The sequence below is a fragment of the Phodopus roborovskii genome, unplaced genomic scaffold (assembly GCF_943737965.1).
Source record: "Phodopus roborovskii unplaced genomic scaffold, PHOROB, whole genome shotgun sequence".
Classification (NCBI taxonomy): Eukaryota; Metazoa; Chordata; class Mammalia; order Rodentia; family Cricetidae; genus Phodopus; species Phodopus roborovskii.
In genome coordinates this window covers 23,013,512-23,038,303 of record NW_026126558.1, presented here as the reverse complement: position 1 = coordinate 23,038,303, position 24,792 = coordinate 23,013,512, and the positions used below count along the sequence as shown (strand labels likewise).

At 43.7% G+C, this 24,792-nt stretch overlaps 1 protein-coding gene across 1 annotated transcript in view; it reads right to left on the bottom strand.

Annotated features, from left to right (window-relative positions):
* Ranbp10 (RAN binding protein 10) overlaps positions 1 to 22,979 on the bottom strand; it is a 55,682-nt gene extending 32,703 nt beyond the window's left edge. Inside the window, exons 1-3 of the mRNA XM_051201685.1 lie at positions 22,549 to 22,979; positions 21,709 to 21,820; positions 2,084 to 2,136 (exon numbers count right to left, since the gene is read on the bottom strand). Coding sequence (XP_051057642.1) covers positions 2,084 to 2,136; positions 21,709 to 21,820; positions 22,549 to 22,783 — 400 coding nt within the window. The 5' untranslated portion in view covers positions 22,784 to 22,979. The remainder of the gene's footprint in view (positions 1 to 2,083; positions 2,137 to 21,708; positions 21,821 to 22,548) is intronic.
* Positions 22,980 to 24,792: the final 1,813 nt, after the last annotated feature.

The following is a 24,792-nucleotide window of genomic DNA, read 5'->3' as shown; positions in this document are numbered from 1 at the left end:
ACACCTTTAGTCCCAGCACTTGAGAGACATAGGCAGGTGGATCTCTGTGAGTTTCAGGCCAGACTGGTCTACAGAGAGTGCCAGGAGGGCCAAGGGTACTCAAAGAAACCCTGCTTTGGGGGGGGGGGGAATTAACTAAGTAAGTATTCATAAACCCCCTTTGAGCCTATGTGGGCAAATGAAGCACCTGCCTTACATACAACAGAAGCCCCAACAGGTGGCTAGCAGACCTGAAGATATATTCTCTCTCAAACATCTCATCTAGAAATAATAAAGTCTCCCCCCATCAATTACATATCCAAACAACCCAATTAGTCTTCAAGGGCCTTTTGGAAATGAAAAACAATTGGCAGGAAAGCTTGAGCTGCTACCATACTCATCCTGCCTCCCTACCAAAATACCTGCAAGGAGTTTCAGCTCTGTTAATAAGTGATGATGCTTTCAGTTTAGAGCATACATATTCAAAACACACACACCTAGCAATGATAGATCCACTGTCATTCCTGAGAAGGCACCCTCCACTCTATCTATATACCTGTGTCCTATGCTAGATCTGTCCGACATTTAGCAAATCCTTCATCCTAGGAAAGTCAGGAATGTCCCATCCTTCCCAAAAGGCACTACCTAGATTCAATCTGATTATCTCAACCCATGGAATTATCAGGCAGAGTTTAGACATAGTGGGTAGGCATTCAAGAAGATCTAGCAGTCAGAGTGGAAATGAGGTCAAGGGCAAGCAAGGCATGTTGATGCCCATCTATGATTCCAACACTTGGGAAGCAGAGGTAAGAAAAACCTCAAATTCAAGGCTAGCTTGAGCTGTACAACAAGACTCTGTCTCCAACAATAAAATCTCTTTTCTCTGCTACCAAAACAAAAGTTCAAAGATCACACTGAAAGCAAGAAACAGATCTATATAAGAGAGCTAAAAATAAAAAGAGGCTACACCTAACTTACAGATTCTGATTAATAAAAAAAAAAAAAAAAAAAAAACTTTACTTTCAATCACACAGAAGCAAAAAGCCAAATCCCTGACAATTAGCTGAATTCAGAGCAAGTCTAGATTGCATTTGAAATCAGTTCATTACAGACAAATCTGTGACAAAGATTATAGTAGTTAGGAAAAGGCATTGAAGTGTTATTCCTTCCCTCTTTAGAGAAGCCAGCTGTCTTCTGCGGCACAGGCACAAGGAATCCAAGGCAAAACCACCAAGACACTGCCTGCCTTTGTAAAGGTATCAGGGCAGCTCATGTCATGTCACCTCTGCCACGTAAGACAAACAGACTCAGCACCATCACCTGGAAGCTATCAGATCTTAGGGTCGGCTTGTCTCCTCAGCAGTGCCCAGCCAGAACTGGGAATGCACAGCTGAGCAGAAAACAACTGCAAGTATGTAAGACTGGTAGAGGAAGACCAGATCCGGGATCTAGAATATCTCACTCATCTGAAGGTGCTATGGACCCATAGCTACAAAATCAGATGTGTTCGTCATATCTCTTATTTATTCAGAATTCACCTCAACCAGGTTCCACGTGGGAAACCACTAGAGACTTTGATCTTTAACATGGTGAAGTAACAAGCAACAAAGGAGCCAGGCTTGGCAGTACATACCTCCCCACACATGCCTGAATCCCAGGCTGTCAAGGGCCAATGGGAATGAGGGTTACTGAGGCGTAACCCCAAAGGGAGTAAGGTCAGGTCACTTCATTTAACAGTAAACAGTTCAAATTCCATGAGTGACAATCACTTGTTAAAAGATTTTTATTTTTAATTATGTATAATTGTATATGTCTTGAGTATGGGTTCAGGGATCCAAGGAAGCAGTTGTAAGCAACCTCACATGGGTGCTGGGAACTGAACTCAAGTCCTCTGGGAAAAAAAGGAAGCACTCTTAACTACTACACTGTCTCTGCAGTCTCCATCAATTAATTTTTGAAATGGAAGATGTCCTAATTCAATGACCATCATTTGGAACTACCCACCCAAAGCTGGATATCCTGCAAACAAGACCCTCCCAGTCTTTCAGCTGATCTTGTCAAGACAGATGAGAGCAGAATAATGTTTCCTTAAACAGTGACTCACCTGGTAGTCTGTTCATGTTGACTCCTTGAGCTGAGAGTCCAATTCCCATGTACCTTAAAAAAGCAAATAGGAGAATGAATGAGAGCAAAGTAGAATACATATGTATGAAGAGGCCATGATGAAACTCATTACTTTGTATGTTAGCTAATAATTAATTCTATCTCCCTTCCCAAACAGTTCTTAGTAGTAGACAGAAAAATGAGAAAAGCAATGACTGTTGACTTTTTCAATACACTAATGGCTCTCAAAGAAACTTCATCTTCTGATTTCTCACATCTAAGTATTAACTAGGCCCCATGTTTAGACAACTTTTTGATATCTCTCTCTCTCCTCTTCTCTCTCTCTCTCTTTCTCTCTCTCTCTGGGTCTCTTTGTGTAGCTCTGGCTGTCCTGAACTCTATAGACCAAGCTGGCCTCTAAATCACAGACATCCACCTGCCTCTGCATTCCAGGTGCTGGGATTAAAAGTGTGTGTCCTCATGTCCAGCTAACCTTTTGATTTCTAATGGAAGCATCTTAATATCTCTGCAACTAAAGAAAGAAGAGGGCCCTTAAGATGACTCATCAGGTAAAGGCACTTGTTACCAAGCCTGAAACCCAAATTCCACCTATGGGACCCTCAAAAGTCTTCCTCTGGCTTCCAGACCTGTCTTGTGATATATGTGTGCACACACAAGGACACAAAATAAGCAAATACACACAATTTTAAATTTTTCTTTAAAAGAAAAAGAATTAAGAGAAAGTGTGTGTAACCATGACTAACTGCTAAAGTGTACCAAAATCATGGCTTTCAATCCTCTGGCTTTCTAACAAATAGCAAAAGAATCTATTCCTTAAAAGTACCTATGAACTAGGGAATGAGTGGCAGAGCAAGGAGCAGTACATGGAAAAGTATAGCCAGGCTGCATCTATTCTGTACCAACAAGACCCCTGACACAGCTTCCTCTCAGGATTCTCAACACATACACATTATCCTTCCCTGTACATTGATGGCTAACCTCCTAGATCACACAGAGCAGGGAAGTGGTGAAGTTTAACCTTCCAAAACTATACACACACAGACACACACATCCCTTTCCACCCCAGGTACCTAAGTAAAGTATGCACAGAAAGGTGGGGCCCTTCCTGTGGCAACTCCCAAAAAAGTCTTAGTGGTACTCATGAGAAGAGGTAAGCCAAAAAAGGAAATCTCTTTTTCAGCCTAAGTGTTTGTGGTATATAAGGAAATGGGTAACTCAAGAACTTGAAAATAAAAGAATCAAGCCATCTGGGGCTAGAAAGATGGCTAGGGCTAGAGCAATAACTCAGGGTTTTAAGAACACTGGCTGCTCTTCCAGTATAATTCCCAGCACCCACAATTGTCTGTAACTCCAGTTCCAGGAGATCAACACCCTCATACAGACATACATGCAGGCAAAACACCAATACACATAAAATAAATAAATCTTAAAAAAAAAAAAAATCAGCCATTATCTTTTAACAGTAAAAGACTTGAAGCCAAATATAAAACACCTGATTCTAAGCACATAAAAGTATCAATAAACTGGCAGCTGAGGTGTTTCTAATACTTAAAACATCTAAAACACCATCCAAAGAGGCTGAGGTGTAACTTTATAATTGCCTACCAATGTCAGTGTATTTAATGTCATTGAATTGTATTATTTTAAAAGGTTAAAATGGCAAAAGCTATGTTGTGATTTTTATCATAATGAAAAAAGTCTCTATTGGTGTATGTGTGTGTGTGTGTTCATTATGTGTGTATGTGTGGAAGCCAGAGTTTACCATCAGCTGTCTTCCTTAATCATTCTCCATTTTTTTTTTAAGACAGACATGGCCATATGGTAGTGGCACACTCCTTTATTCCCAACATTCTAGAGACAGAAGCAGGCAGATCTCTGTGAGTTTGAAGCCAGCCTGGTCTGCAGAGTGAGTTCCAGAACAGCTAGAGTTACTCAGAGAAACGCTGTCTTGACAAAACAAATAAACAAACAACAGTCTTTCACTGAACCTGGAGCTCACTATTTCAGCTATGTTGGCTGGTCAATAAGCTACAGGGATCTTCCTGTCTCCAGATTCCCAGTTCTGAGAGTATAGGTGTGCACTACTGTGTCCAGATTTTTATGTGGCTATTAGAGACTCAAATTCAATTCCTCATGCTTGTACAGAAGGCATTTTTACCACTGAGTCATTGTCCCACTCCCCCAAATTGAAGTAGCTGCATAGAGTTGCCATAATTTGTCTATTTCCAAGTGGCTCTATATTCACATTCTGACTGTGTTATGACTTTACAAACACCCTTTCCATGTATATCTCACCTCAGAGTATCCCCCTCTAGTACACTCCACACACTATATGCCTGCTTCCTAATACTCCCAGGGCCAGCCACAGTTTGGCCCTGCCCCTGCCTGGCATTCGTATGAAGTTAATGCCCTCTTTCCTTTCTCTTGTTTTCTGTACCTACCACTCACTGGATTTTGGAGGAGCAATCTCTAATAGGCAAACGATTAGTACAAAGGAATGCAAGGCTCTGATCCACCCATCTCCCTTTGAAACCAGCAACCCCATCATGTTGTACATGTATCAAGAAAAGACACAGACTAGCGCATAGAGCTAATTAGTTTAGTCCACAGTGCTTAAAGGAAGTGGGGGAAGGACCAGAATTTTATAGAGGGGCATCCATAGCACAAAGAAAAACTTGTCTTCCTTATTTTAAAACCTATTTGGAACACAGAGTTAGATCCTTTGAGGTCAAAGACATGGCCCAATACACAGTCCAAGGCTGAACAGAACTGTTCAGCCCTTCCAAGAAACACATACTGACTGCCAGAAAGGGCCAACTTCTAGGACCATCAGGAGCCACTGTGTGAGCTCCTGGCAGGATTCCCATTAGATACAACCTGCACATTTCCCCAGAAAAACAGCAACCTAAATAATCAGCTTCCTGGCTTTATGTGGTAGAGAATGCCAAGAGCTGGTCTCCATTCCCTTGATGTCTTTGCTGACCAAGCAGTAAACAACTAACTAGCCTGTAGTCATCCACCCAAAATGCACAAAAACAACACAGCCAGGAGGTTCCCTAACTTGGAAGGCAGCCATTCATCCTGTCCTACTGCAAGGGGCTTGAGCCTGTATCCCACACCACATGTAGTACCACTCCTGGCATAAGAGTTTCCTGAAACTAAGGTAAGAAAGAGCTTGTGTTTGGAGCATATTTGTTTCCTGAATGACCCTTGACAGCATAAAGCTAGTGCAAACAGGGCAAATCAAGGATACTACAGGAAGAGTTATGTTTGGCCACCAGTCAAAGTTGTGGTTCTAGAGGTTCTAGGGTTCTGGTTCTACAATGTTCCATGAGGATGAAGGACCACTAAGACATCTATGCTCAAAACACAAGTTGCTTTTAGGGGGCCAGTGGTGTAGCTCAGTGGTACAGCACTTGCCTAACGTACAAAGCCTTAGGTTTGATCTCCTGTACTATAAAAAAAAAAAAAAAAAAAAAAAAAATACATACAAGCTATTTTGTTCCTTCCTACAAGAGAGGCCTCTTTTCTCCAGCAGGTAGCCACTGTCACATTCCTATAGGTGCCATGTTCTCTAGGAGGAATGACATTTCCTAGATAACAATCTGAAAGCCTCTGCACAAACTCCTGCTCGACTTCATGATCTGATTGGATGAGTCAAATGTAGAGTAGCCAGGGGAAGCTGACACCCATTCACATTGGGCACTACGCCACCTCTAGGTGTCAATGACATGGGAGCAGCTAGCTCCACAGGAACCCAACTAGCAGACTCAAATGAGGTCAAAGCTGAGTCAGGGTCCAAAGGAAATAGGCCCCAACTCTTCAAACACTAGATAACACTAAGTCTTTTCTAAAACAAGGGTACGCTAAAGCTACAGGAAGACAGAGGTCCCTGAGCTACATGTGGTAGGGCACTTGTCTAACATGTCAAGCCTCAGGCACTTGGGGGGAGGGTGTTGAATAAGTTTCACAGATGGGTGTGATAACACATGACTAATTCTCCAGCAATTGGAAGGAAGAGGGAGGCAGAATGTCAAAAGTGCCAGCCTGGGTGACCCAGCAAGTCACCCAAGGATACATAAAGAGACCTAGTCTAAACTTTTTCTTCAAAATAGATGTAGGCTCCCATCTTCTGGTAAGTTTTCAGGCACCTGAAGACTATCATCCAACCAGTCTGAGATAATCAAGGACATAAAAGCCATAAGGACCCTCCAAATATGCTAAAAAGTGCTGAGTTACACACTTTTTGGTTTTGCGATACTGGGACTCCAGCTGAGGTCCTTTTGAGTATGCTGAAAAGTCCCAAGCAAGGACTACTGTTGAAATAAACCCTAGATCCTCAACAACACACTTTAAAGGGTAAATCATATAAAATAATGAAATTATATATTAGCCAGGTAAGGTGACACACACCTATAATCTAAGAATCAGGAGGCTGAGGCAGGTATATGAGTTCAGCCTGTGCTAGAGCAGGGACCCTGCCTCAAACAAAATAATTCTTGTTGTTTTGGTTGTGGTGTTGTTTTGGTTTTGGTTTTTTGAGACAGGGTTTCTCTGTGGCTTTGGAGCCTGTCCTGGAACTTGCTCTGTAGACCAGGCTGGCCTCAAACTCACAGAGCTCCTCCTGCCTTTGCTTCCCGAGTGCTGGGATTAAAGGCATGCGCCACCAATGCCCAGCTACAAAATAAATTTTTAAATATTTAAAAATTACATCTGGGCCAGATGTGGTGGCAATTGTCTTTAATTCCAGCACTTGGGAAGCAGAGGCAGGAGGAGCTCTGGGAGTTCAAGGTCAGCCTTGTCTACATAGCAAGCTCCACAACTACATAGATACCTTGTCTCAAAACAAATAAAAAATTACATCTCAATTATACTCAATAGAGAACAGAAAAAAATCATAACACAATGAGGACCATTAACATAAAACAGTCATGAATAACAAGACTCAAAGCTTATCCTCCAATATTGGGGACAAAATGCTCTCATTATTACCACCTTCAACAGAACACTGAAAGTTCTAGGCAATGCAGTTAAGACAAAAATTAAATATAGGAGTTTAAGAGTATAGGTCTTTAATCCCAGCACTCTGGAGGCAGAAGCAGGCAATCTCTGTGAGTTCAAAGCCAACATGGTCTAGTCAGGGTTACAAAGTGATAGATACCCTGTCTCAAAAAAATAAAGGCCAGGCATAGTGGTGTATGCCTTTAATCCCAGCACTGAAGAGGCAGAAGTAGGTGGATCTCTCTGAGTTTGAGGCCAGCCTGGTCTACAGAGTGAGTTCCAGGACAGCCAGGGAGACCTTGTTTCAAAACAAACAAACAAACAAACAAACAAAATGCCAGGCACACATCTTTAAACCCAGCTCTCAGGAGGCACAGACAGGCAGATTTCTGTGAGTTCCAGGACAGCCAGGGCTACACAGAGAAGCTCTGTTATGAAAAAACCAAAATAAATAAATAAATTTTAAAATGATTTTTAATAAAAGCAATATAGAACTAGCAAAAGATGGACATGAAGACCAACAAAACAGAATCGAAATAGGGAGCCTAGAAAGAAACCCTCCTACAGTTACTATTATGATTATGATAAGGGTGCCACAACCACTCAATGCAGAAATGAGTTTCTGTTTTTATTTGTGAAGGGATATCTAGATAACCACAATGAAGTAAAAGAATGACGGGTCAGTATCTTCTAGAGAGACTGAGATCTCAATCATGCCTTCCACAAAGATCAGCAGAGTGCTGGGGGAATAGGGCAGGGCCTACACTCAGTCCCACACCATTAGGTCAAGGTTGAACCACAAAGCCAGAGTGTACTGACTTGAAGGGAGGGATTCCCTGAGGAAGTAAAAGCTGAGCGAAGGTCCGGTAAAGGTGGTGAGAGAAGCAAAAGACAGTGTGTGCCATGCAGAAGCAACAGAACATGCAAAGGCATACAAAGGAAAGAAAGCAGACGCAGGGTAGAGGAACTGAAAGAAGTTCAGTGTGGCTGAGTTGTAGGCTGGGCAGACTTAACAAAGAAGCAAAGCGGGACAGGAAACCCACTGTGTACACAGCCTACATGGGAACTCAAGGAGTTTGAACTTCATGGGAGGTCAATGGAAGCCACAGAAGAGATGTAGCAGGGCTACAACAGATCAGATAGCTGACACAGACAGAAGCAAACCCAGACACTACCAATGTCATCCTAGCAGAGCAATAGGAACAAAATGACATGGAAAAAGCCAATCACTCTTTAGAACATAGGATGGGAGGGGCTTGAGAAGCCCAAGACATGGAGCAGAACAACCAGTCACCAAAGCAAGACCAACTGGGACCTACTACCAACATGCTAAGTAGGATGCACAGCCACCCCCCCCCCAACTCTGTTCTAGCACAAGCACCTGAATGAGAAACATACTTGCAAACAACAAATACACTGGATATGCTCAGATTCAAATCTCATCTCCACCCCCAAGGTCACCAAGGCTCCATAGGCATGTCTCTTGGCCTTGCAGAGGCTGCTTTATCAGCTGTTACCATGAATCTGGAAAGGCCTCAGTGGGGCCACTCACCAGAACCAGATGAAGGAAGAAGCACCTGGGCTAGGAGCTCAGGGGAAGCAGATGGATACTGTGTACATGACCCACTCTGTCTAGTAGGTCACTGTACATTTTTCCAGCAGGAGAATCAGATAAATCAGGCCATTCTCAAAGACCTGAACTTCAGACATCTCAAAACAAATGCCAGTTTATTTGGGATTACCAGGGAAAAAGAACATGAACATTTGCTTCCTTGTTGATAATAGGCCAGGCTATGCTAAGAACACTACCAGATACAGGCTGATTTAAAAGAGGCTGGAAGGAAGGGAGACAGCAAAACCTCCAACCCCCTAACAGGTGACAAAACAGATCCAACAGTTTGGCTGTCCAATACCTCACTTGTTTGTTGAGCTCTCTTTAGGAATCAGAAGATATGAGAGAGAATAATTTACCCCACAAGTAACTGCAAGATAAACCTATTTGATTTGTTTGTTTGTTTGTTTTTTCTATATGACAGCAAAACAGAAAGGAAATAACATTTAACAAAGATGTGAGACAGCCAGGAAGTACGGAGGGGCAATAAACAAGTTCCTGACATAGCTGGGTCATGAGCTGGTTTTAACTTCTCAATTTCTGCCACTCACTGCCAAAATCACAATGCAAGGTGAAGCTACAAGAGACATTCTGCCCCCATTGTGGCTTTGCACTGCAGGACCAAGCCAGGTGGACACCAGCCATTGCCTTGGAGAAGGGGCAGCCACAGCTTTGATAGGTGGGCAAGAAAGGCCCTTAGCTAACCACACCCAAATTATATCCACCCAGAAGCTCCCACCCTTGCCCCATAGACAAAGGGGGTCAAACAAGGCTCAGGAAAAGACTACCTTCAGAAAAGAGTGGCAGCTTCTGAGGTCCAGGCTGCCTACACTCATCCATGCCCTCTCTGCCACAGAAGAAACAATGTGCTGAAACTGGTCACATTTGTCAATTTGGACTCTTCCCCTCTGTTTCCATATTAGTTATCCTTCAAACTCATATTCAGTCTGGGTTAGCTGAAAATAAAAGCAAAGTGACTGGAATACTTCTTAGTAGGCCTTTAGACATAATACCCACCCCCACACCCCACTCTGAAAGGCTGGTCTCATATACTTCACCCTAATTCTGGATCACAGATCTTCAGTTTCAACCCACATCTCAGGTTCCCTATCAGAAAAGGAGAAGTTAACTAAAGGGCTTCTCAGCTCCTTCCCAGCTCTGACCTTAGCAAATTTAATTCTTAGCAGAATAATGTCAGCAATGACTGTGTGTGTACTATCACAAATGTTTCACTGGGCAGGGGTGATGCATGCCTTTATTCCCAGCACTTGGGAGGCAGAGGTAGATGGATCTGTGAGTCTGAGGCCAGCCTCAGAGAAAGTTTCAGGATAGCCAGCACTACACTGAGAAACCCTGTCTTGAAAAATATATGTAATCCCTGCAACTCAAACAAAAAAGACAAACCAATTACAAAATAGGTAAAGGGCCATATAGATGTTCCTTTTTGTGTAATTTTATCTTATGTATTATCACTGTATGCATGAATCCAAGTGCATGTGGGCCATGGCACTCATGGCCTTTTGGAGGACAATTCCAAAGCGTTGTTTCTCTCCTTCTACCATGGGTTTTGGGGTCAAACTCAGGTTTTCAGGCTCATACAACAAGTACTTTTACCCACTGAGCCATCTCACCAGTCCTATAGACAATTGGTGAAAGATTTATAAAAAAGCTGGTGCTGAGGATGTAGCTAAGTTGGTAGATTGGCTGCCTAATATACATGAATAATTGGGTTTGGGCTCCAGAATAGCATTAATTGAGCAGGGCAGCACAGCCTAAAATCCCAGCACCCAGAAAGTGGAGGCAAGAACAGAAGTTCAAGATCATCATCCTTGGATACACAGTGAGCCTAGGAGATATATATATATCTGGAGGAGAGTAGGGAAGGAAGGAAGAAAGGAAGTGCATGAAATAAGTGCGTGAAAAAGTGCTCAACATCACTATGTATGAAACCAAACACGTGTGTCCATCAACACATGAACAAGATGTATATTTATGCCTAGCTATCTAACTAGATAACTACACTGTGGGAAATCACTCAATCATAAAAAGGAATGAAACTCAGATACATGCCACAACATACACCTGAAAACCATTTTTACACAAACAGAGGCTGGGAAGAAGAGAGTATTGTTGGGTTTTGTTAGTTTGAGAAAGGGTCTCACTTCGTAGTCCTGGCTGGCCCAGAACTCAAATTTGCTTCTGCCACACTCAGATTGGAAATAATTATTATTTAATGGGATAATAGAAGTCTTAGAAATAGACAGTAGCAATGGCTATCCAACATTGTGACCCTAAGTAATACCACCAAATTACACATTTAAACAAGACAGGCATAGTGGCACACGCCTTTAATTCCAACACTCAGAAGGCAGAGATAGGAGGATCTGTGAGTTCAAGGTCAGCATAGTCTATAGAGCAAGTTCCAGGACAACCAGAGCTACATAGTGAGACTCTGTCTTGAAATAAAGAAAAAAATTAGCCAGGCTTGCTGGTGCGTGCGTTTAGTCCCAGGATTCAGGATGCAGTCAGGGGGGATCTCTGAATTTGAGGCCCTCCTGATCTAGAAAAAGGTCTAAAATAGATAACCAGGGCTACACAGAGAAAACTTGTCAAAGGACAGAGAGAGAAAGATGCTAAAAAATAAAGTGGATAAGCAATAATTTTATGTTGAAGGTCTTTAATGCACAGAGTCACACCCTTATAGTTAAGCCAGACAGCATGAGCTTCAGCTGGCTTTTCCAGATAAGACAAGTAAGGCCCTGGCACAGAGTTCAATAAAAAGCCTCACAGCAGCCTGTACTCTGGCCTGGTGTTGGGGCCAGAAATAAGAAGCCCCTTTCTGCTCACACAGAGCAAATGAGAATAATGAAAAACATAGACCCAGCTCTGTTCACTGTCTCTCAATTTCCTCTTAGAGGGAAGGTGGTGTTGTTGCTGTTGTTTTGGTTTGGTTTTGGTTTTTGGAGACAGGGTTTCTCTATGTGACTCACTCTGTAGACCAGGCTGACCTTGAATTCAGAGATCTGCTTGCCTCTGCCTAGCAAGTACTGGGACTAAAGGCATGAACCACCACTGCCTGGTAGGAAAGTAGATCTTACTGGCACTTTAAATAATGACTGTATAAGGTATAGAAACCAATACATTCAGCTACAGGACTTCAAGACTTCAAACTTTAGAAGTTCTATTAATAGGAAAGCTATGGTAGGAAGTGATATAAAGAAGGAACAAAACACCTGAGCCTCAGTGATGAGATGAATCTGGGCAGCTATGGGAAATGATGAGCCTACCTTCTCTGATTAAAAAAAAAAAAAAGCCAGGCTTCAAGGAGCATGACTTTAATCCCAGTACTAGGGAGGCAGAGGTAGGTGGATCTCTGAATTAAAGGTCAGCCTATTCTACAGAGTGAGTTCTACAGAGTAAATGTCTGGGCTACACAAAACATAGAGAAACCCTGTCTTGAAAAACAAACGAACGAATGAAGTCCAAGCTCTCCAAGGAGCTCCAGGGATTTCACCTATCAGTTTCATCTTAATGTCTAACACTTCAGCCATAGCTCATCAGGCTAGCAATCTTGTTCCTATTAGAACTTGTCCCAAATTAAAAAAAAAAAAAAAAAAAACAACAGCTTCAATAACAGAAAACACTCAGGACAGTGGCTACAAAATGGTCCCTGGAAGACCATTCAGTCAAAACACCAACTGACATTTAGGTTTAAAATGAGAGCTAATAATTGGCACTGAGGATTTTATTTCATAGTACGAAGAGCCCACTTAAAACCACAGGCCATCCATCACAGCACCAACTTCTATGTGCATTTTTTTCCTCCAGCAACCACAGCCCATTGCCAGGAAGCCATGCAACTCACTCAGAGGAGGGGCATGACAGACAGAGAGCTATTCAGGGAAAAAAACAATCCAAAAGGCAAAAAGGCCTCCTCAGTCAAAATGTGCTCCCATAGAGAAAAGGTGTCTCGGAGTACAGATGATCCTAGGTTACTCAGGTATGGGCTCCTTCTCCAAATGACTGACAGTCTTAAAAATAAATCTTGCAGAGAATTTGGGGTGCACACCTTTAATCCCAGTACTCAGGAGGCAGAGGCAGGTGAATCACTAAGTTCAAGGCCAGCCCAGTCTACAAAGTAGGTTCCAGGACAGCCAGGGCTACAGAGAAGCCTTGTCTAAAAAAAAGAGTAAATATAACCACTGATAAGCAGCTAGCACCACAGTCCTAATGACACAGAATAGTGTATAAAAATGGTACATGCCAACTTTAGACTCTCAACTTTCTAAGTGGGATATGACTTTGTTACTGGCATGTAACCAATACTTTTCATCAAGCTGCCCCCTCTGCTTCTTGGCGCAACTCCACCTTGGCCCTGTCCTATAGAAGAGAAAAGCTGAGCCCTCAGACCATCTGGACACAACCACCCTTTTTCTGCCACTTCTCATCTTCCAATCACCTCTCCCCTGAAGCTGATGGATTCATCTCACACTGAAACTGTGGCCAAAAATTTCAACTCCCTGGTATACTGTGAATTGAGAAAAATTCTAGGGCTCTGTCTGCACTAGAATGAATGCTGTTATCAGTGTTTGTCCTGGAAGCTGAGGGTGTAAGGATGTATTTGAGCCCTGACATTTGTCATTTCTGACTGTCCTACTCAGGATTATCATTGCTGTGATGAAACACCATGACCAAAGCAACTTGGGGAGGAAAGTTTTAATTTGGCTTACACTTCCAAATTACTGTTTACCACTGAAGAAAGTCAGGACAGAACTCAAAGGAGAAACCTGGAGACAGGAACTGATGCAGAGGCCATGGAGGAGTGCTGCTTACTGGCTTGCTTCTTCCCATGGCTTACTCTGCCTGCTTTCTTATAGAACCCAGGACCACCTGCCCAGGGATGGCCCCGCCCACAATGGACTGGACTCTGCCCCATCAATTACTATTTAAGAAAATGCCCTACAGATTTGCCTACAGCCTGATCCTATGGAGGTATTTTTCTCAATTGAGGTTCCCTCCTCTCTGATGACTATAACTTGTATCAAGTTGATATAAAACTAGCCAGCACACTGACCCAAACTAAAGTTTCCTGAAATCTCAAGACACATTCTAAGAAGAGAGGCAGGAAAGAACTTTCTTGGCTCCCTCCCAAATTCCTACAGACCAGGGCATCTTGTTTTAACATCTTGGTGATAGAAGGGCTAGACACTGCTTTATCACCAAGCCCTCCAGTCCTTCTTGTAAGTCAGCCATGTCTTCATATTTTGGTCACAACCAAAACACTGGTAATCTTGGTGGTATGAAGACAATTTATATGGATTCTGAGGGGCAGAGAGACATTCTTGTACTGAGAGAATGCTATCTCTTTACTCAGGTTTCCAACTTGATCCCTGATCACACACAGACTTCTCTTCCAGGACTCTACTCTTTTCCAGTGATCTGCTAAATTTATGCCTTTGCTCAGCCTGATGAACCCTGATTTCCCTCTGACTGGGACTCTCCTTTGTACCGACCCATCTACAGAAATAAACAAAGCATTCCAGAGAACTAAGAAGCAATGGGGACACGAGGAGGACAGGCTGGGAATTTCTCCTAGGAATTTCCCTAGAGGTTGACCCTTGACCAAGTAAGCTTTAACTTATAAAGGACCCATGGGACCAAAGCATGGTGCTGTATGCCTTTAACTTCAGCTCTCTAGAGGCAGAAGCAGGTGGATCTCTGAGTTTGAAGTCAGCCTGGTCTACATAGCTCGGTCTAGGCCAGCCAAGGCCATATAGTGAGACCTTGCCTCCAAAATTCCAAAAGAGAAAACAAGCAAAAAAACAAAAAACAAAAAACTGCTACCATCACCACCCAGTGAGAAGGCTCAGTGTGTAAGGGAGCTTGCTGCAAAGCCTGACGACCAACCGGAGTTCCACCCCCAGGACTCACATGATAAAAGAGAACCTATTCTTAAACCAGGTATTGATGGTGCACGACTTTAGTCCCAGCACTCAGGAGGCAGAGGCAGGCAGATCTCTGTGAATTCAAGGCCAGCCTAATCTACAGAGCTAGTTACAGGACAGGCTCCACAGCAATACAGAGGAACCAACCCTGTCTCAAAAAAAAAAGAGAGAGAACCTATTCTTATAAGTTGTCCTCTGACCTACAAACATACACATACAAACAAACATGAAAACAAATTAAACAGTAACTTAAAAAAATTCAAGAGCAGCAAAGTTGCAGTTGGATTTTCTTTCTTAGGGCCATCAGCTCATAGTGACATAATAATAAATAAAGACTTATTAATTATGAAAGCTTGACCTTACCTTAGGCTTGTTTCTAACTAGTTCTTATAACTTAAATTAACCTGCTTATATTAATCTACATTTGACCATGTGGCTTTTTACCTTTCTTTCATTCTGTATGTCTACCTCCCCGAGTCTCCATGGCACCTCCTGCATGCCTCTTCCTCTCTGCCTGGAAGTCCCACCCTTTCCTCCTGCCTAGCTATTTATTACATCAATCACAACAATACACCTTCACACAGTGTACAAATATCCCACAACACATGGTAGTGGTGACACATGCCTTTAATCCCAGCATTTGAGAGACAGAGGCAGGCAGATCTCTGGGTCTGAGTCCAGCCTGGTCTACACAGCAAGTTCCAGGACACAGAGAAATCCTGTCTCTGAAAAACAAAGTGAAAACAAAAAAAAAAAAAAAAAACCACCAGCTCCAGAGTCAGAAAGATATTTTGGGAAAGGAATTTGCTGTCAAAACTAAAGACCTGAATTCAACCCCAAGATCCACTTGGTAGAAGCAAAGAACGGGACCAGCTCCTGTAGACTGTCCTGTGACATGTGCATATGTACCAGGGCACATGGGTACCAACCCCAAGAAAATAACAAAAAAAAAAAAAAAAAAAAAAGGCAGGTGGCCTATGCCTTTAATCACAACACTCGAGAAGCAGAGGCAGACAGATCTCTGTGAGTTCAAAGCCAGCCTGGTCTATGGAGTGAGTTCCAACACAGCCAGGGCTACACAGAGAAACCCTGTCTCAAAAAACAAAAACAAAAAAATGACCACACTCCCCATTCTGAGCTCATAATTGAAGATGAAAACTTGAAATGAGTAAGAAGTCCCTACCAGGACTTTTTAAACCCATGCCAGAACCACACTTCAGGATGCTCAAACTAGTTTTCACCCACAATGCAGGGCTCCACAGCCCAAGTATTCCCTATTTGCAGAAACAGCAGTATTTGGTACTTGAAGAAAGATGCAGCCCAAAGCTCAGCAGTCTACAACCTTGGGGCAGTCATGGAGAACAAGACTCCAATACTGCTGGCGCCTACTGTGAGCAAGGACAGTGTCTACTCCTTGAGGCAGACAGGTGAAGGCATTAGCTGGTCCACAGATAAGCACAGAGCTTCAATGGCACTGAACCATGCACAGAGACCAGAAGAGGGAAGAGTATCCTGAATGAGAGGCCCAGCTGCAGGCCATCTCTAGACTTGGTAGTTTTTGAAACAAAAAGATGACAAGTAAGATCTTTACAACAGGATGACTCTCAGACTCCCTGGAAAATCATTTTGGGTGATTCTAACTCATGAGAGGGAAATGCTGGGGCACAAACACAGGATGTGTGAAAGAGGAGCTGGCAAAACCAAACCATCAGATAAATACAACATCAGCAGAGAGTCACTCTCCCTCTGAAAGGACCATACTATGAGAAAATCATGCTCCAGGTGAGGAACAAGACTCTGAGCAGAGGTCTGGTAGACTAGACCAGCAGTGTGTTCTGCCCTAGCCAGAGTCTGTACACAAGACTGACCTCAAAACAAAGTCCAAAATCTTTGGTCACAATACACAAGGGGTTTTCCATCTGGCCCCCAATTTCTTTTCCTAAACAAACATGATCTCCCTGTGTAGCCCCAGGTTAGGCTTGATGCCAAGCTGGGTTCAAATTTTCAATCTTCCTGCCTCTGTCACGTGAGTGTTAGGATTACGAGCACAAGTCACCATATCCTAGCCAGCCTACACATCTTATGTCTTCTGCTTGGAGCACTGCTTCTCACTTTGTCCATCTCGAGCATTCCAGCAGCCCTTTCCACTTTTCATCACCACCTTTTCTATGAAGAGTCAAGTCCTCTAAATTCAGAAGTGCAGAAGGAAATCTAACTTCTGGGCCAACCCAGACAGAGTACTTATCATAGGCTAACAATTTATCTCTCTAACAATGTATCTCTCTTGTCTCTACATAGGCCTCATGTCTGTGTTCCTGGAGCTCACACCTAGGATAAAACAATCAATGTTCATCCTGGTGTGTGGCATGAATGGATAGGTGTACTACTATTTCACCAAGCAAGTAAGAGTTAGTTGACTATAACCAAAGATCCCTTATTCAGGACCATAGCTGAAAAGAACTCCACCTCTCCCGATACTACCTAGTGCTCTAGCCTAAGTTTGCTGTTCTTGGGTAGAGCCACCCATCACATGTCACGAGGCCTCCACCACTAGGATGATGTTACAGTCTATTTTGAGGGTCACACTGAAGCATCTGTTAACCAGGACAGCCACACCCTCCATGTGTCATCACTAAAAGCTGGGGACACCCACAGGTCCATAAAGTCTGCCTACTTAACTTTCTGGAAAGATCAACCCAGAGGCCCCTTATCTCCTAGGGGCACCCTGACAGGGCTTGAGATATCTCCTCACCCTATCAGACATGCTCCCAAGGTTCACAGCTCTAATGACTTGGCAAAATCCAGCAGAAGCCAATCAGTCTATGCCAAACTCTTAGCTCCTTCTACAGAGTCCTCCCTCCTAACTGGGAAGAATCCAAAAAGCCTCGCACCTTGGCATGGAGCTAATTACCCAAAAGACTTGTAGGTCCATGGGTAGTGCTTCCTGGGAACACCTACTCATTCCTCACTACAGTGCCCATGCTTTGCCCTCCCCGCCCCCCTCTCCAGGGTTTCTCTGTGTAACAGCCCTAGCAGTCCTGGAACTCACTCTGTAGACCAGGCTGGCCTTGAACTCACTGAGATCCTCCTGTCTCTGCCTCCCAAGTGCTGGGATTATGGCCTGGGCCACCACCCACCCGTCAATTTGCCTCCTCTTATGAAGAAGGGCTCTTCTCAGTCCCACTCTACTGAGTAGGCCACAGGCTCCCTGAGGACAAGGCTGATCTACTGCTCTCTTTGCTTCTGCTCTCTTTTATATGGCGCATCAGGATGAAAAGGAAAGGAGAGGACGGGAGGGGAGGGGAGGGGAGGAGAAAAAGAGAGAGAAAGAATGAAAGTATAAATCCTTGAAATAAAAACGTTTCTGTGGTACTTGGGAGTTTTAGGCAGCAAGAGCAAGACAGATACTTGTTTGAGACTGAGGTACAAAGCAAAACTGTCTCAAAAGAGTCGCCATCCAAAGCAAAGAAACAAAACCCTTCTGTGAGGGGCTAGAGAAAGAGCTCAGCCAATAAAAAGCATGGAAGCTCTTCCAGAGGACCACCAGAGTTCAATTCCCAGCATCTATGTCAAGCAGGTTACAGCTACCTGTAATTACAGGTCCAGGGGATCTGTCATATTCTGGCTACCTCAAATACTGTGCTCACATGCACATACTAAAACACACGCACACACATATGCATGTAACTAAAAATCACTTAAAATTTTTTCTATACAACTAAATCAGACTAGCTTAGTGTTTTCTACAAAACATTATGCAAAGGAAGGCACTTCTGATGAACCATGACAACAACAACAACAAATGGATTCATAAATACCTTAGGAACACATAACACTACAGAAAAATGGGATTAGAGTTAATGGAAAAATAAGTCAGTCAAGGCCAGCACACAGCATGCCCTGCTTCTTTAGCTTCAGTTAGCAATGAACTTGTCAGCCCTATCCCTTGACATTGTGATCCTGTAAGGATCCAACAGGATGTTCCTTCACACTAGCCCAGAGAAGGAATGTAATAGCAGTCATAATGGGAAACGTCAGCAGCAGCTCAGACACGTGTCTGGGATCAGGCAAGGACACCTGACAGGTTAGGCTATTCTATTGCACATCTTAAGCCCTGCAGCCAGGGCAAGCCACCAAACATCTCAGGGACTCACCCACAAAACAAGTCTATCATCATTTGCTCCAGTCATTTTCTAGAGATGAGACAACACAGGAAAACTACAAAATCAATAGCTACAGTTAATGCTTGGGCCATCAACAAGACCTGGGTCAGAAATATATCTCCACACTGATGAGGAAGAGTCCTACAACTTCTGTTGGTTCCTCAAAAACCAGCCCTGAACTATACTGTATGGCTCATGCCAATAACTGACTACATCTCAGCCATAAGAAGCCTTTCAGGGGTTCCGGAAAGTGGCTGTGGGGAGCCAGTCATATACTCGCTCACCATCTTACTGCTTTAGCTGTCTGTCAACTGAAGCAAGCCACTACAGACATGCATGATCTTTATAAAATTGAGGCTTTCAGACCAACTCAACAACTGTATTCACCATATGTAAAAACACAGAGAATAGGGCACAGGAACGTGCCTCAGTTGGCAGAGTGCCTCCTAGTGTGAGCCCTGGGCTCAATTCCCAGCACTACAGAAACCAGGTGTGGTGGGTAGGTAGCATGTATCTGTGATACTAGCATTGGGGAGGTAAAGGCTTAAGGATCATGAGTTCAAGATCATCCTGTGGCCACTCAAAGAAGTTATAAGCCAACCTGGGATACATGAAACTTTGTTATTTAAAGAGGGAAAAAAATGCTGGGGAAAGAAGCCAAAGAAAGATACTCTTCATTTTGATGAGACAAGATCTCATTATGTAGCCCTGGTTGGTGTAGGACTTACCATGTAGACCACTCTGGCTTTAAAGTTAGAGAGATCCACCTGCCTCATCCCCCAGAGTCCTATGACTAAAGGCATGCAAACCACACCTGGCTGTAGACGTTTTTTAGACCTGTAGACAACACCACAGTCTTACAGTCTAACACAGAGCTTTCTTCTCAAGCGCCACAGACATCTAAAAAGCCAACTGAAGGAATCCAGATCTCTAAGTTTAAACACACCCCTTCTGAAAAAGTTGTTCTTGTTTTTTACTTGCTTAGCCCTTATCTATGAAAAAGGGCTATAGAGAAGAGATACATTTTCCTCCCTACAAGTTTAAGAAATACCCTCCTTAGTCTCCTTGGCAATATCAGAGACCAACACCCGAATCTTAGTCAACACTGTAACTGTTTTTGAGGTGTTTGTTTTAAGAGGTCATTCTCATTGACACTGGTTTAAACACATTAGATATATTTTAGCAGATGGTGGGAAGAAATATTAAAAAGTTTTAAGTCTTCCAATAAAAGTATGTTTCCTTATCTGCAAATGAAGCAGATGGAAATGGAAGTTAAAGATGTAACAACTTGCTGGATGATGGTGGTGCATGACTTTAATTCCAGCACTTGACAGAGGCAGGTGAATCTCTGTAAGTTTGAGGCCAGCCTGGTCTACAGAGGGGATTCCAAGACAAACTCCAAAGCTACAAAGAAACCCTGTCTTGAAAAACAAACAAACAAAAACAAAAAATGAAAAAAAGAAACAACTTCCCATGAAGACACTGAATTTTAAGGTTAAGTTAAAGACAGTTTAGATGCTGACTAAACTCCCCAGACAGAGGATGAAGAGACAGGCCTCAAAATCTACCCAAGCCCACAGGATCCTCCTTAGCTGGGAAGTCACATAGTTACTAAGAAAGCAAGGAGGTTCTGATTCTAACAGTCCTGCCTAGACTAAACTTCTTTTTTTTTTTTTTTTGTTTTAAGACAGGGTCTGGGGGCTGGAGGGATGCCTCAGAGGTTAAGCGCACTGAATGTTCTTCCAGAGATCCTGAGTTCAATTCCTAGCACTCACATGGTGGCTCACAACCATCAGTAATAAGATCTTTGTGCTCTCTTCTGCTTATACATAATAAATAAATAAATCTTAAAAAAAATAAAAAATAAAGACAGGGTCCACTACATAGTCCTGGCAGGACTGGGACTCACTCTGTAGACCAAGCTGGCCTCAAACTCACAGAGACCTGCCTGCTTCTGCCTCCGAGATTAAAGGTATGGGCCACCACCCCCTGACTAAACCTAGCATTGTGCATACAACACAACTGAAACAGTTAAGAGAGAAAAATTATCCTAAATGCTAAAAAACACATACTCAGATCCACATGAACATCAATGGCAGGATTTGCAAATTTCCAATAACAAACCTACGATCTGATGAAGAAGTTTGTCCCAAGATAGTTATAGTCACATTATCTCATAGCTTGAACACCTGTCTTGTTACAGTTACTGGGGGTTGGGGGGAGGCGGGGATTGGGAGAATAAGGAAGACGACTAGGAAAAATGCCCCCTCTGATGCCTTATGTCTGCTTAAGCCATCCTAAAACAGGGAGTCTCCCTAATGCTGACTTTAATAAGACCTTCCTAAAGCTGGTCCAACTGGTGTTCAAATCTCTGAACTGAAAAACAAGTTTATGAGCATCAAGGTCACCTGACCCTGACCATGTGTACACTGTTTATCCAGATGACAGTGGCCACCCCAGCTTTGATGAATGCTACACAGACTCTACTATCCCTTTGAAGTTTACTGACGCCTCTACATGACTAAATGCCATAAAAAGGAACCTCAACTTCGAAAGGAGGGAAGTCACAAACACCACATGCTAGCAGGGGAAACCCCATTTGGCCTCTGAATTGTTAATGTAAAGTTGTTACTTATATCACTGATCTGTTTACTACCTAATTACAATACTTTTTTTTCATGTCCTCAGCTCTGCTTACAGTGTGTGTACTGCTATCAAGACCCACTGTTTAGACCAACGAGACTATGTTCATAGTCAGGAGAGAGGTAGCACAGATCCAAGTGGATCAGCAAATCACTAATACCAGTCAGGAACTTCAAACACTGACAAGAGGGAACACCAATTCTGTGTTGAGGGGGAAAGGGGGTAGTAAAGGAGGCCTTACCCATCTCTTCCTTTACTGACAATCTTCACTTCAAAATAGTAAATACCACAGGCAGCAGGGATGGGGTGGGTGGCACGCACAGAGGCTGCATCTTTGTGATTTTTGCCATGACCTAATGTAAAAAGGCAAAAAAGTAACATCACAATACCAGAAAACACAAACAGAAGCCTCCTTTTTCTCTATGCCATGATAACTTCAACTCTCCTTTGCCAGAGGAAGTTCTTGTACTGTCCAAGGAATTGATTAACACACAAGCCTCCCAACTTTAGATCCCAGACCAACCAAAAGTCTTGATCAACATACTGTCCTCCATTACAAAACAAGGGTATACATAGGCAATAAAGGTGCATGTGACACACAGAATATTGTTGTTTGGTTTTTTAGAATCCAAAAGGTCCGGCCTGGAGCCCAGAGGAAGGAAGTGGCAGAAATGGAAGCCACCACTACCAACAACTTTAGCACACAACCCCCAGGCCAGTCAGCCCATGCACGGCCTGTGAAAATGTTATCACCTCTTTTTGCAAACATTACTGAAACTAAGCCATAATAAAGGGCCTAGCTGAGGTTGGAGCCAGTTCAGGACAAGAAGGGAGACCCGAAAGTGGAAGAAAATATTGTCCAACACTGGTTTTTGACATTTACTGTAGTTCTCTTAAAGTCGGCTGTTTCAGGACAGAGCAAAGGAAGCAGGTAAAGCCCGGCCTGGCCAACCCCACTACTCTGAACATTCCGCTGGTCTAAGGCCTAACTCAGAGAACCCAGGCAAAGAAAGGGACATGATGGGCACAACCTCCCGCAGGCACTCTAGACCTGTCTCCCAGCGGCCAGATCCGCTGATACCTTTGTAGTGGACACGGAGGTTTCCCTGGGAGAGGCCGATGTAGTTGTACTTGTCCTTGGGGCTCCAAGATCGCGGCAGCGGTGTTTCTTGCTGATTAACTGCAGGGTACAAGCGCTGCAGGCGCTGGCTCAGTTCCTGCTCCCCGGGTGACGGTAGCCCGCCCCCGGCATCCCCACCGGAGGAGTCCCCAGGCTGCGGGTTCCCAGCTCCCGGGTCTGCCGTCGCCGCCGCCATCTTGGAGGGAGCTGCTATTGTGTCACTGGGGGCGGGGAGGAGTGCAACCAGATCTGCCTTGCTCAGCCAATGGCCTGTGAATATCCCGGGGCCGTAGGGAAACTGAGTCCAAGTCCGGGAAGCTTTCTTTGGACACTACTACGCTTCGCCAGCTATTAAACTACATATCCCACAAGACAGAGCGTTCTAGAGGCCGGCCAACGCGGGCTCCTGGAGAACTTCGGGAGGTGTAGTACACACCTGCTTAATCACAAGTCCGTACAACGGAGACTATGAGACAATGGAAACTACTATTCCCAGCCAGCCAAGTGGCCAGGCTCGAAGCTCACCTCCCTTGTCCACAGTCTCAGTTTATTCTCCTGCCTCAGCTCTGTAGCTGATATCAAACTTGGTGCACTGACTGGTTCTCAGAACACCCTGTCCCCGAGTCCAAGCCTTTCCTTTACTACTTGACCTTTCTCCAGAGTGCTCGTGGGCGGGCTGAAGGCGGTTCGCGGTCGTGACCCCGCCCTTACCGCGGAGCCCGCTGGGTGCCTGTCTCCATGGCAACGGACTGTACACTACAGCGACTCCTAAATCATGGCCAACCCCGGGACGCATTGCCAGGAGACGCATTGCCACAGTTTCTCCAAGTCAAGGTAGCACCTGACGGAGCTGAGGGAGGGGAGGACTTGAGAACTTCCACAGTGCGAAATGAGACTGATCCGCACCGCGGCACTATCTGTTAATCTCTGTTCTCTGGGCTAGGGCTCCGGTGCCACAGAATCAGTGATACAGAAACAGTTTAATAAGAGCGTTATGTGCTGCCAAAAGTGCAGGCGTACTTTGTCATTACATAGATGATCTTAGTCAAAGATTGAAAAGCTCCGGGCGGTGGTGGTACAAGCCTTTAATCACAGCACTTGGAAGGTAAAGGCAGGTAGATTTCAGTAAGTTCGAGGTCAGCCTGGTCTACAAGCGAGTTCCAGGACAGCCAGGACTACTACACAGAGAAACTTTGTTTCGAAAAACAAAGAGATTGAAAAGCATAGTGTCTTATCATATGTGAAGCCCTCACCACAGCTCTTGTACATAAGAAGAATTTGGGATCTAATGAATGCTGGAACAGCCTTGTGCTCATTCCCAGTATTGGGGGAAGGGAGAGGGAGGCGACTTCATTTCAACTCTAATCTTTCAGGGTCTGCTGCCTTGATAGAAAAAGGTTACAGGGGCTGGAGAGAGGGCTCAGAGGTTAAGAGCACTAGCTACTCTTCCAGAGCACCGGGGTTCAATTCCCAGCAGCTCACAACTGTCTGTAACTCCAGTTCTAGGGGCTTTAATACACTCACACAGACCTACATGCAGGCAAAACACCAATGTATATAAAATACTATATATATATATATATATGGCTCACCTTAATCCAAGCACTGGTGAGGCAGAAACTAGATGATCGCTGTTAGTTCCAGGACAGCCAGAACTGTATGGAGAGATCTAATAATAATAATAATTTTTGAAAGCCTACAGAAGTTCCCAATCACAGAAAATGCCAATGCTATGATTTGGTCTAGAGCTTTAAAAAAAATTAGTCTACAATAAACAGGGAGCAGGCTGAAAAAAAAACATAATCTAGGAAATTTATTATCTAAGAAAAAATATGTAATAGGGATGGGGCTATAGCCAAAATGTACCAGGTTCTGGATCCCCCAGCAACACAAATAATGTGAAACAGACTCAGAATCTTCATTCCACAGGAAGGGGGGAAGCACAATGTAATTTCTATGAGCTGGTTTGTTGACAATGTGAACTACTCATTCACTTATCTCTTCTTCTGGCTGTAGGAAGTGACACAGTTTCCCTTATAGAGATGCAGTGTGTGTCTTCTCCTCCAGACCTTAGAGAGGGACAACATGATGTACAGACCAGAGGTTAGCACTGTAGAATGTAGGCAGAACCTGATAAAAGAGACCTTTGAGTTTTATATTCCCTCAGGAAATGTGTATTCTTTTATTCGGAGGCAGAGGCAGGTG